At 46.1% G+C, this 13,071-nt stretch overlaps 1 protein-coding gene across 2 annotated transcripts; it reads right to left on the reverse strand.

Annotated features, from left to right (window-relative positions):
• Positions 1-592: 592 nt before the first annotated feature.
• On the reverse strand, positions 593-12,430 carry CUNH11orf91 (chromosome unknown C11orf91 homolog). 2 transcript variants are annotated; one of them, XR_006854211.2, is made up of 2 exons: positions 11,684-12,430; positions 593-4,799 (listed from the first exon to the last, which is right to left on the reverse strand). XR_006854211.2 is itself a non-coding variant. In XM_046455757.2 (2 exons), the coding sequence occupies exons 1-2, from the start codon at positions 6,557-6,559 to the stop codon at positions 4,714-4,716; spliced, it is 579 nt and encodes a 192-aa protein (XP_046311713.1). In that variant the 5' UTR covers positions 6,560-6,859; the 3' UTR covers positions 593-4,713. The 2 variants fall into 2 exon arrangements, 1 of the variants encoding a protein (XP_046311713.1); XM_046455757.2 differs by lacking the exon at positions 11,684-12,430 and adding an exon at positions 6,067-6,859.
• Between the last annotated feature and the right edge of the window lie 641 nt (positions 12,431-13,071).

The following is a 13,071-nucleotide window of genomic DNA, read 5'->3' on the forward strand; positions in this document are numbered from 1 at the left end:
GCTAGTATTCATGCTTATTAAAATATCCTGGACCTACTCTCCTCACCCTGATCTCTTGCAGGTTGTGCTCCTTCCCGGCAGGGTCACTGGGACTGATTGTGGCTTTATGCAAGGGCCACACCTCCTGTTCTGCAGGGTCTCTTACCACAGGCTCTCTGTTCCTCCCTCCCCTTACTCTTGCTGGTGGTTTCCCGCCCTGCCTTTCATAGTCAAGAGCCTGTCTTTGTCGGTAATGGGGAGTTATGTTGGATAGCTTCTAAACAACAGAAGCTTATTTCTTATAATTCTGGAGGCTAAGTCCAAGATCAAGGTGCTGCCAGATTCTGTCTGATGAGGGTCAGGTTCCTAGATAGTGCCTTTTAGCTGTGACCTCACATGGTGGAAGGAGGGAAGGAAAGGCCTTTTGGCTGAGATTAATATCCTTATAAAAGAGTCCCCAGAGAGTCCCCAGAGAGGGGACTCTTTTATAAGGGCATTTATCTCATCCATAAGTGTCTTACCTCGAGATCTAATCAACCTTCTAAGTCCCTACCTCTTAACACCATCACGTCAGGCATAGGTCTCAACATGTAAGAGGCACAATCAGTCAGTCTGTAGTACAGTTCCCTTTATTTATTTGAGGGCTGGGGGTGAGGGAGTACTGGGAATTGAACCCAAGAGTGTTTTACCTCTAAGCTATATCCCCAGTGCTACCACCCTCCTTTGAGACAAGGTTTTGCTAAATTGGTAAGGCAGGCCTTAAACTTCATTTCAATCCTCCTGCTTCAGCCTTCTGATTTTAGCTGAGATTACAGGCGTGCGTCACTGCCCCTGGCCTAGCACCATTGCTTTATTAAACTCTTTTGAATTATCCAATTTTTGTGTGTCACTGTTTCCTGCCAGAACCCAATTTACCATCACCCACACTTCCCACTCTGCTCTGTTCAGGGTGTTCACATGGGGGCTTTGTGGCCCAGCAAGTAAGAATGCAGGCTCTGGAACTGGCCCCTGTCTGAATTGTATTTACTAGCTGTAATATTGTGGCCACATTACTTTATTTCTTGGTGCCTCAATTTTGGCCACCTATAAAATGAGGATAGCAGTCTCTACCCTATAGGATCATTATGGGTATTAAGTGAAATGGTCCATGTAAAAAGCTTAATGTTATGTGTGATGCCTAGAAATTGCCATTAAGTAGAGATTATATTGTTTTAACATAATATATGATTATTAACTATAGTCACATGCTGTACAACAGATCTCCAGAACCTGTACATCCTTTCTGAAATTTTGTATTGATTATATGCTCCTACTGTGAACTCCTCTTTGGCCTTTTCCAGATTCTTTTTTCCCCTGAAACTGGAAACCCAGAATTTAAATCTGGGTTGAAAAGACATATGCCACATGGACGGCACTTAGGCCACCCCTGCCCCACCCATACCCCTGGCCCCCACTGAGCCCATTCAAGGCCTCCACAAGAACTCCCAAGTGCTAATGAGAGCTGGGACTTTAAGACTAAGCTGTGAACCTGTTTGCTTCTCCAGCTCTGGTCTGCAGGAAATGGGCCAGTGGGAGTTGGTGGGAAGGAGGTCTAATGGCAGCTGCCTGGCTCACCTGTACTGTAGCAGGGGGTCCTGAGTGGGGGACCCTGCTGCAAGTTCACTTACAGCTGTGTGTGTGTGGAGGGGAACTGAGGCATCAGGGCTGAGAAGATACCGGGATCACTGTCCTTGATGGCTTGCCCTGTCACCTGTTATTCCCAAGGCACGAAGAGATGCAAAGGGATCTGAACTTCTTGGAAGAAATGCCAGATGCATCTGTTTTAGGAGCTTCTGCATCTGTACCTCACAGAGGATCATTTGAGCAGTCTTACAGACCTGAGTTCCACCCTGGCTCTGCCATGTCCTGGCTCTGTGCCTGAGGGTAAGTCACTTAACCTCTCAGAGACCCTACTTCCTCACTTTTAAAACATGCCAAGAATAGGACCCATCTGTCACAAGGTGGTGGGGAGCAGCAGATGAGATCACTCACATCAACTGCCTTCCTGTGCCTAGCACACGTGGGAACTTACTAAATGGCCACTTTATGAGTATGTTCTGGGTGGGGCTGTCTGGACTCTGGAGAGAGAATGGAAAAACAAGGCCCCCTGGACATATCTGTCTACATATGATCTCTGTGCTGGGTTTTCTCCATGCTTGGTTTATTCTTATTTGTTCTCGTTAAGATTCTTCAGCCCCTTCCCATTACTGGTCTGGTGAGCCTGAAATTTTCTGGGAAAGCAAGAGAGCTTCTCTAGCAGCAATCAGCCTGGGCTCGAATCTGGCATCTTCCAGGAAGGAGAGATAGGGCTCCAAATCCCCACGCAGGATGGGAGGGCTCCTGTAGGCAGAGCTGAGTCTGCCAACTCTAGGGAGAATTTATATAGTCTTTATTTGGTCTACGTACCTGCATAGTGTTTTGTAAACATCTGAATTCACTGCTGAGATTGAGAAACAAGGAGCCCTTATTTACCCTGTGCCCACATTCCTATCTTGGCAATACTGACTGGAGCTAGGTGTCTGTTCCCCATAGTCTCCCTCGGCTTCCTGTCTTCAGTTGCAGGGTTTCCAGACTTGCAGGCATGCGCATTTGCATCCTTAAGCTGGAGGTTGCTGCACATGCTTGTGTGTGTGAATATACAACTCCCAGGGTTCCCACCACCTGACTTACTCACTGGCATCTACACCCCTATACCATAGATGTAGCTTCCTATCACTGCAGATGGATCATCCGTACTCTCCTCTAAAGCCAATCTCTCTGCTAGGAGCTAAATCCCCCCACCACCACTCCCACTATGGTCTGTTCCTGTTCCCTCCAAAATTCACACTGGAAAATGAATCCTCAATGCAACAGTGTTGGAAAGGGGGCCAACACATAACCTGAAGGAAGTCTTATACCATATCTTAAGTAATTTTGTCCATAAAATACTTTCATGATGTAAATTTTCCACTATGGTGTCACATATGCTCAAAAAGTTTTTGGTTTTGGAGCATCTTGGATTTGGGATTAGAGATACTCTATAATTGGCTCTCTTTCTTCCTACACTCACTCCCTTGCTGGTCTCACTTGATCTCACCCTTCAAATACACCTACACGCCCAGCAACTCCGCAACTTATAGCCCCAGTCCAAGCCTTCCTCTGAACTCCAGGCTTAAATAGCCTCCAGCTACATAGCATCTCCATTACCAAGTCTAGATGTCTAGACAGGCGAGCCTCACTTATCTCAGACTAAATAGCTGATCTTCTCCCCCAAACCTGTGGTCTCCTGTCTCAGACCTCAGTAACCCTGTATTCCAACCCCCTCATTGCAGCATCATTTTTTTAGGGCCACTAATCACTACAACCTCTTAAATGCTCTTCCCATTTGCCAGCTGAAAGCCCTATGGTCTATTCACAGGCATAGGAAGAATCTTTAACCTACAAGTCAGATCATGTCACACCTTGGCTGAAAGCCATCTAACCACTGCCACTTGGAGTAAAGGTTGATGTCCTCATCAGGGCTGTAAGATCCTACACACATGGGCCCCCTCTGGACTCACACCCACCACTCTCTCTTCTCACCTCCTGCTCCAGTCATCTGGGCTGTTGGCTGCCTTTCAACAATGCTGGCATGCTCCCCCTTAGGCCCATCTGCCTGGAACATTCCTCCAGGTTTCTACATGGCTATGACCCTCAATCTCTTCCAAACCTTGTTGAAAAGTACCTCTCAAGAAACCCTATTTGAGCTGGATACTGTAGCACACCCTGTAATCCCAGCAGCTGGGGAAGCTGAGGCAGGAGGATCTAGAGTTCAAAGCCAGCCTCAGCAACAGCGAAATGCTAAGCAACTCAGTGAGATCCTGACTCTAAATAATATAAAATAGGGCTGAGGATGTGGCTCAGTGGTTGAGTGCTGCGGAGTTCAATCCCCAATACCCCTCCCCTCCAAAAAGAAACCCTATTTGAAATTCTGCTTTGCCTTCCTCTGATCTTCTTCTTACCCTACTACTTTGTTTTATCCTCCTAAGCATGTTATCTTCTTGATACCATATTGTGGTTTGCTTATTTAAAATACTACCTGTCAGTCTGTCTCCTGACCCCATTCTAAGGAAGGGGCATGGACATACAACAGCACTTGACAAGTGTTTCTTGAATACTACACATGAATTTCTAGGAAGGATCATGGCTTTGATAAGACTAGTAGAGAGTTTTGTGTTCCAAAAAAAAATATTTTTTAAAGCAAAATATAAAACACTAAACACTCGCATGGACTAAAAGATGTTTTTAGGGGAAAAACATCTGGTTTTAGTTCTGGTCCTCAAAGAACCTTTCTGAGCCTCTAGAGATACAGCAGCAGAACCGAATATCTATTGCCCTTGGTTTCTTCTAATTCCCTCCTACACATCCATCCTTCTGGTTTGTGTGAATATGGTGATATTGGGGGGCCCTTCCTCTCATGTCAGGAAACTCTGAATGCTGGCTTAGCAGCAGCTTCAATACCCTATAAGGGACTTCCCCCAGCAGCGGCACAGAGGAGAGAGACCATGAGATTTACCACACAAGTGGGTATTGTATGTGAAGTATGTGCTGGGAGCAACAAGAACAGCAGTAAATACAGAACAGAAAATAACCATCTTTGAAATGACAACAAATGGGAGACATTATCTAAGCACTAACACCTATGGAGGCGGCTTCCCAGCTCTGGAGGGCAGCAGCTCAGGACAGAGAGGCCGACTTTTTTCCAGATTGCCTGGTCTTCAGTCCTTGTAACTTCTCATCTTTTAGCGCCTTCAGGAATTTATCTGCAGGAGAGCAAAACAAACAGCTGTAGTAGAAAGGAGGACTTTGCCTAACTCTTCCTAAGCAAGCTTCTAGGAAGCAACTGTGCTCCTTATGTGAGCCCCAAACCATCTGTGATCCAAGGCAGGGGTGAGGAGTGGGTGGGAAAAACCTAATAGCCAAAACACATCTAATGGGGAAATACAGTGTCAAGAAATCCAGGAGTTTGGGCTGGAGTTGTAGCTCAGTGGTAGTACGTGCCTAGGACGTGAGGCACTGAGTTTGAACCTCAGCACCACATAAATTTTAAATTTTTTTAAAATAAAGAAATCCAGGAGTTAGACAAACCCAAGTTTTCTAGGGATTGTTTTCCTTCCATGGCTATAAGAAAAGGTATGTTACAGGGTGTCTGATGAATCAGAACTATTCTCATGGCCCCGTGGACCTAAGCACTTAGGTTATTTCATACTTCCCTTCCTTGTGTGGCAAGGGCAACCAGTTTGGTTTGTGTGAATGTGGTGATATTGGGGGGCAGTTGGAGTGGTCTTTAGCCAGAACAGGGATGGGAAAGGGCAGTTTATGGCTACTGAACACTCTACTGTGCAATAGGCCCCAAACCATCTTACCCTTCGACATGGAGAAATTGGCTCCCACACCAGAGGATACCTGCCCACATGAGCACACCTGGTCTGGCCTGGTCTATATCCCTAAGACTTTGAATCTAAAACCAGATGGCAAAGTCCAGGACCTTGGTGAGGGACTAAAGGGACACAGGGAGGCAGCCCTCCAGCACTGAAAAGTGAATGTCTCTGGGGTTCCCCTTACAGACACTACAACTGATCCTCACCTACTTCCCCCACCTCCCTCCAGAAGACTCCAGTTTAAGAGTGAACATTAAAGGTTAACTTCTCTAGAGATAAGAGCTGTCTGTGGTAGGTGAAGCTCCATACTCAGGGATGGGATATTATTGTGCAGGATTAAAGTTCAGAATTCGGGTAGTGGCTGGTGATGTTTCAGGTGTGGGGTTTAGAATCCAGATTAACAGAATAGTTCAGGATGTAGTTTGAGACTAAAGGGTCCAAAAATTTCAGAAGTGTGGTTGCAGGGAGGAGTCGGTTGAAATCCAGGATGGGGGCGCGGGTCTGGGTTCTGGGGGACAGATTTTGGATCAGGGACTCCTGGGGACTGGAGTCTGAGCCTAAAGCCACATTGTGGGGCTCAGCATGGAGCCAACGAGGGAGCCAGGGCAAAAAAGGATGGGCTCAGGTGGCCCCTGAGGGGGTCACGCACAGCGCTGGGAGTCGAAGCCATCCCCAGTGATGGTGAGCAGCTCCAGCTCCTTAATTCGGATCTCCAGCTCGCACAACTCCTCCGGGTGGGAGGCGGAGGCAAGCCGTGGGGTGGCGGGGCCGGGGGCCAGGGGTGAAGCAGCCCCCTCGGGGCCCGGCGGCGGCGGCGAGTAGAAGAAGCGCAGTGGCTCGTAGGGGATGGAGGCCAGGCCGGAGGGCCACGGCGGAGGGCAGGGGCGCTCGCTGGGGGGACCGAGGCCAGGCGGCGGCGGAGGGGCCGGGGCCGGAGGTCCCTGAGGCAGGGGTCGGTCCCCAGCCACCCCACCGGCCGGCGCCCCGCCCGCCTTCAGCGGCACGAAGAGCTTCTTCCAGATGCTAAAGTCGCTGAGCGGGGACGAGGAGATGCCGCGGTCGTAGAGGGAAGGGAAATAGAGGGGCGGAGCCGGCCGCTGGCTCATCGTGGGGCTCTGACTGCCGCGCCGCCCCTTCGGCATCTTTTGAATGAGAGGCTGCGTGGGAGGAACCCCGCGCCCCGACTCGCGCCGGGGCCCCGTGTCGCCGGGGTTCTCGGGTTCCACAGGCCACGCCCCGACGGAGCGCGGCCCCACCCTTTCTCTCCAGCCCCGCCCTAGACAGGCAGTGCTCTGAAGCCCGGAGGCCACGCCCCAGAACGTGGCCCGCCCATTGACGTCAGGGCTCGCCTCTATGGTGGGAAAGCCACGCCCCAAGGCCGAACCCGCAGTTTAACGCAGCGCGCTCCTTCCAGCCCTGCCCCTCGGCTGCTCCCGCTACTCTTCGGTTCCTCCAGCCTGTACGTGTCCATCTTACCCAGAAACAGAAAGCAAGGAGTTGGCCCAGGCTGCGAGAGAAAACCTTTTTCAGCCTTTCTCTCCTTTTATCAGGGAGAGAAAATGTTTCCCAACAGTCTCCCCCTGCGCCAGCACACTTCCCTCATTGCCTTAGTAACCACTCCTCGCTGCAGAGCCCCGGAGAAAAAAGTGTCTGACTACTCATTCTCCACAGTGGCGAAGCAAAGGAGAAGAGGATTGGTTGGGAATGGCTGTTAGAACCAATCCATGTTTCTCTGGCACACTTAGCAGTGTCGTAGAAGATTTTGGAAAACAGAATTCTGGTCTGGATTTGTAATGGCCCTGAAGGAAATGATGAAGTTTTGGTCTCTACCAAATGTACAATATCAGGGGCTGATAGGTAACATGATAACCACCAAAGGAAATCCTGCTGGACCCACCTCAATCAGTTCACTTGTTCTTCATGAGAGACCTGGACATTCTGTCCAAGGGCCGTGCTTATGTATGCATGTGAATAGCCTGTGAGTATTAGTCATAGACTGGGGGGAAATAAATTTTCCTTGAGATAGCCTCAGCCTAATGTTCGTTGGTGTAAATGCATAAGGAGTCAAAGTCAGAGTCAGTAGCAGCTCCACAAGTGAATGCTATATATACACATGGTGTGTGTGTGTGTGTGTGTGTGTGTGCATGTAGCTACAAAGCAGACAGATGTCCAAGCTGGATAACTTTTGGCAAGTTGTTTGACTTCTAAGTAAGTTTTCTATCAAATAGAAATAAGAGAACCAGACTGCCTCCTTGAGTTATTTGTGATTATCAAGCAGAAGAACAATGCTTCAATGTGTGAAGCACTTGAAACTTAGAAACTATGTCCAAATGCAAGGGGAAACTCTCCCCACAGAGAGGCTTATCTGCAACTAGGAAGCCCCCCCCCCCCCACACACACACACACTTAGCTGTGAGCTCCTTGAGGGCAAAAATCCAGCCCAAGGATCCTCTAATATTGAGCATATAATATGGCCTGATAGCTGGGCATGTTGACTCAGGCCTGTAATCCCAGCAACTCTAGAGGCTGAGGCAGGACATCCACCTCAAAACTTAGTGAGACCCTATCTAAAAATAAAAAATAAGAAGGGGTGGGGATGTAGCTCAGTGGTACAGCACCCTGGTTTAACCCCCAGTACTGTAAAAAAAACAACCAAAATCCTCATAGGGAACTGATAAATATGTGAAACTTTTAAAATAGTGTTATATGTAATGGGAACTAAAGGAGATACCACCCCAAAATATGCAACTTATGGTGTAAGAATTATTTTGAGGCAAAAGCAATTGAGAAACAGCAGTCATAAAAGAAACCCTGTCTGCCCCTTCCTGCCTAAAATCAGAGTATAAATTTCCCATTGTGAAGATGTCCTTCCTCTTGTCCCATGCCAAGAAAAGGAGAACTCATTACTGAGAAGGTACTAACTTCAGTCTGCCTAACAAATCTTGCCTTCCTGCAGTTTCTCCTATTTATTTACCTTCCCATAATTGATTGTCCCTAGAAACCCAAACATTTTCCCCCTTTCTCTGGTCACTTTTCCACAATTTATAACCCTTTGGTAAGTGGCATATATAAGTTCTCAAGCCTAACCACTTCTTTGGGCTACCCCTTCCTTTCTACCCTATGTACATGTGGGTAATAATTCTTTTCTTCTGTTACTCTTTTGTCAGTTTAATTCACAGGCCCCAGGTATAGATACAGGAACCAAGAGGGTAGAGGAAAAATATTTTTCCATCCTGTAGAAAACCATCATAGTGGTAAGAGCCAGGTATTTGGACTTACACCTGGGACTGAGTCCTGGATTGACATGTACTTGTTTGTGTGAATGAAACTTTTCTGGACCTCAATTTTGTTTTTCAATGTATTTTTTTAGTTGTTGGTAGACACAATACCTTTATTTTACTTTTATGTGGTACTGAAGATTGAACCCAGCACCTCATGCATGCCAGGCAAGCGCTCTACCACTGAGCCACAGCCCCAGCCCCTCAGTCTTTTAATCTATATAATGGGAATAGTAATGGCACCTACTCACTTGGATTGGCAAGATTACATAAGATATTCTAAATGCCTAATCATGATAATTTGCTCTGTAAAAGTTAGCTTTTGTTATTATGTATTGAAGGTACTTAGAAGGGAAAGAGATTTTGTCATTATGTTTTGTAAATTATGGAATATAATCACATTTTTACATGTATGTATCCTTTTGAAGAGGAAAAGCTTAACAGATTTCCCACCCTTAACTCCAAGATAATCTGAATAGATTTTATACTGGATAGCTTAATTATATCCATGTGGTTATTGCTAGTAGTTATTTAAATAAGAAACTGATGACAAAAAATGTTTTATCTAACAACTACACAATAAAACTCAAGTGCCTCAATCAACAAACATTGAGATAACCCCAAATCTGAAGATAAAGTCCATAGGGGGTAATAAGAAATCACAGTAGATAAGGCAAAATTCTATAGGTTGTTTTGTTATGGCGAGATTGCAATAAATCACCGAGTTGATTTTAAAGCAGGAGACCAAACCATCTTTATGCACCAGCCAGCAGTCCGGATTCACCAGCTGGTGGGCCAAGGGGCAAGCTGCAAGTCTACACCCTTTGACACCCTCCAAGAATTAGAGTACACCTTTGTAGTCGTATGCTATGCTAAGCAACTGTTGATGGGACAGAGGCAGGGTGTTCCCACCGGAGAAGCATTTCCTACATGACATGGAGTCTCAGGAAAAAATAGAGTCTATTTAGTCATTTCCCATATAGCCTGGCACATAACAGTTTGTGCAAATAAGTCTTCTGAAAACTCAGGTTGGTGATGCAGAGATACAGCAGGCTTCAATACAACTTAAATAAAACCCTTCCCTTCCTGGGTTTCAAAGCTCTGTGTCACCTGCCTCTTACTCACATTCTCCATTAAGCACCAGCTGTTGGAGCTGGATCCAATTCCAAACACTCTGAGTCCCACCTTCCTGTGGAACCAATGGAAAGGCCTTTGCAATAAAGGTCAGCTGCAGGAAGTGGCTCTAGATCTGGAAGGCCATGGGCTTGCTAATAGCACACCTCAGGACAGAGCCCTCTCACCCAGTGCAGGGCCTGGTTAGGAAAGCCACAGGCTGGGCTGTAGCCTTTCCTGTTAGAGCAAAGAACAGGCCACGGTCAGGCAGGTGGGTTCTTTCTTCACCAAACTCACCAGTCGGTTGGGGCCTAGAAGTTCCTCTCCAACACTCTGACTTCCACTCTCTGTTTAACTCAGGCTGAATCACTGCCGCTGCAGTTGGCATTTGGAATTTTCGTTTGCAGAACCCTCTCCAGCCAGGAGGGAATGGAACAGCTGAGTCATTTGCCTGCTTCCCTTAATCATTCCATTGCTTCCTTTGGAGATAATATAGAACGCCCCCTCTGGCTTGTTCCCCTAGGTTCCCTCCATTGCTTTAGCTCTGCGTCTGGACACACTGCCAGCCATGGGTGCTTGGCAGTTTTTTGGGGGTCCTGTAGTGTTTGTGGCTTCGAATGCAGGTTGAATAACTCTTATCCAAACTGTTGGAACAGCCAGGTGTGGCGGCACATGACTATAATCCCAGGGACTCAAAGAGGTTGAGGCAGGAGAATTGGATGTTCAAGGCCTGTTCAAGGCCTCACCAGCTTGGTGAAACCCTGTCTCAAAATTTTAAATAAATACGTACATACATACATAAATACATAAATAAATAAATAAATAATAAAAATGCTGGAGTTATAACTCAGTGGTAGAGTACCCCTGGATCCAATCGCCAGTACTGGAAAAAAAAAAAAATCCCAAATCGCTTCAGACCAGAAGTGTTACAGATTCTGGAGGTGGTTTTTTGTTTTTGTTTTGTTTTGTTTTTGTGTGTGTTTATTTTTGTGAGGTTTTTTAATTTTATTATTATTATTATTTAGTATTTGCATAGACTACAGATTGAACTCCCCCTAATCTAAAAATTTGTAATCCATGCTCCAAAAGCTGAAACTTTTGGAATGCAGATATGGCTCTCAGGAAGTTTTGGATTTTGGAGAATTTTGGATTTCTGGATTAGGGATATTCATCAACCTATACAACAGAGTTGTGTTTGAATCTAGGATTCCGTGAACGTGGGATTGTCAGATCAGTTCTCTGAACTTCAACTTTTTTCTTTTTTCTTTTTTTTGGTACTGGGCATTGAACCCAGAAAGCACTTAACCACTGAGCCACATCCCCAGCCTTTTTGTGTATTTTATTTAGAGACAGGGTCTCACTGAGTTTCTTAGGGCCTACCTAAATCACTGAGGCTGGCTTCAAACTCATGATCCTCCTGCCTCAGCCTCCTGAGCACCCAGCTCAACCTCAACTTTCTGATCTATAAACTAAATAACTGCTTCATGGGGGTTGATGTACTTGATGAAAATATGCATAAGCAGTCCTGGAGACACATAGTAGGTGCTTCCTAAAGTTTTTATACAGTTATATATAACCCAGTGCAGGGCCTGGTTAGAAAGCTACAGGCTGGGCTGAAGCCTTGAGCACTGGTGAATTGATGAGGTCAGTGGAGCAGAGGGGGTATGCCACCCCTAGAAAACCAAACCCACTCCAGATAATTTGGCAAGGCCCTCCCTGAGAAGCTGCGTATCTCTGACAATGATAATAGGCATATAGAGAAAGGCCACAATGTCTCAGGTGCTTGTCTTAACTCATATTTTTCTAACCCAAAGCTGTAGGTGCCATTTTTCCCATTTTACAGATAAGCAAACTGAGGCTTGGCAGGTAACTCACCCAATGGTTAGCATCAGTCAGCAGGCTGGCTTCAGTGGTGCCTCTTCACCCTCCACAGCCGCCCCACTGTCCCCCAGCACCCAAGGCAAGGCTGTGTTCATGACCTCTGGACTGCCACCTCTCTTCTCAGCAGGAGGCTTGTTTGTACCAAGATTTAAGTGCCAAGCTAGTCTAAGAAACCCAGAACAGACTTCCTTTATTATTGATTTGAATGAACCATTGTGTGGGTCTGGAGGTGGGAACTCAGGCCCACCTCCCTTTACAATGCCCTCTACAAGCAAGTTTCTTAAAAATGCAGTCCAGCCCTTATTCCTGTTATTTGGTAGATGTGTTCCTACACAGCTGCAGAGTAAGAAAAACAATTCTTTTTTAGTAAACTGAACCCTGAAAGTATTTTAATGAAATAGTGTGTGCAGAAGCCTAGAAGATAAACAGGCTGGGTTTAAACACCCCCCGACCAGCATCAACTAGCTGGGCTACTTTGGGCTAACTGTGTCGCCAATACTTATTGACCATGTACTTACGAGTTCTCATGTTGCTGACTGAAAGAAATAGATGTGTCAGAATGTTCTGTTGGTAGCCACAGAATTCGTCACAGATTTTTACCAGAGGGCTATAAGATGACTCATGGAGTCAAAAGCTTAAGAACTAGCTTGTTTCAATGGTGCAGAGACCAGGGCAACTTCAGGAATTCAGGAACAGGAAGGAATCAAGTGCTCAACAAGGTTGGCAGGCTATTCTCATCTACTTAAGGCCCCTTGCTGCCTTTACCCACAGAGGCTTGGAATAAGTAAATACTAGCTTGGCCAATGACCCCCCCCACCCCCCGCCCAAGACACAGCTCCAGCCAGAGGATATGATCAGAAGATAGTTGGGAGTTTTCTGGGGAATATTTTACTTTCCTAGTAAGAGAGACAAAAATGACTAAACTTTCCCCTTCATTTTCTCTTCCTGCCATGAACTTGAATATAATGCAAAAACTTGTGCAGTCATTTTTGTGCTCATAGGAAAAAAACAAGAATATCACTGAGATTCTGGCCTAGATATTGTCAGGCAGTTGAGCCAAGGCTTGCAGTTGCTTATCTCTGGATTGGTTATGGAAGAAAATCAGACTCTATTGGATTAAACCACTCTAAGGTGGACTGTGTATTGTTTACTGTTAAATACCTTCCTGAAAGACTCATAGTCCAACCCCCACACACAAAAAAAAATAAATTTCTTTTTCAGTCCTTGCATAACTCCATGCAAGTCAAATTTTGGGAGAAATTTTGGCTAGAGGAGAGTAGGTTACTTGTATTAACAGTCCCCCCACCATAAAAAGATAGATGTAATTCCCCTAAATTTCTGGACAGAAATTTTTGGTGGCCAGAAACAAACTTTCTCAAACT

Source organism: Marmota monax, unplaced genomic scaffold, assembly GCF_021218885.2.
Source record: "Marmota monax isolate L192 unplaced genomic scaffold, Marmota_monax_Labrador192_F-V1.1 WCK01_AAM20220418_F8-fsc00047, whole genome shotgun sequence".
Lineage (NCBI taxonomy): Eukaryota > Metazoa > Chordata > Mammalia > Rodentia > Sciuridae > Marmota > Marmota monax.

What these genes read in the sequence shown, in the direction of transcription:
- CUNH11orf91 (XM_046455757.2), bottom strand. Translation starts at nt 6,559, where the DNA reads ATGCCGAAGGGGCGGCGCGGCAGTCAGAGCCCCACGATGAGCCAGCGG. An exon ending in TGGCTTCGACTCCCAGCGCT is followed by an intron (nt 4,800 to 6,066) that starts GTGCGTGACCCC and finishes GCTCTCCTGCAG; the next exon opens with ATAAATTCCTGAAGGCGCTA.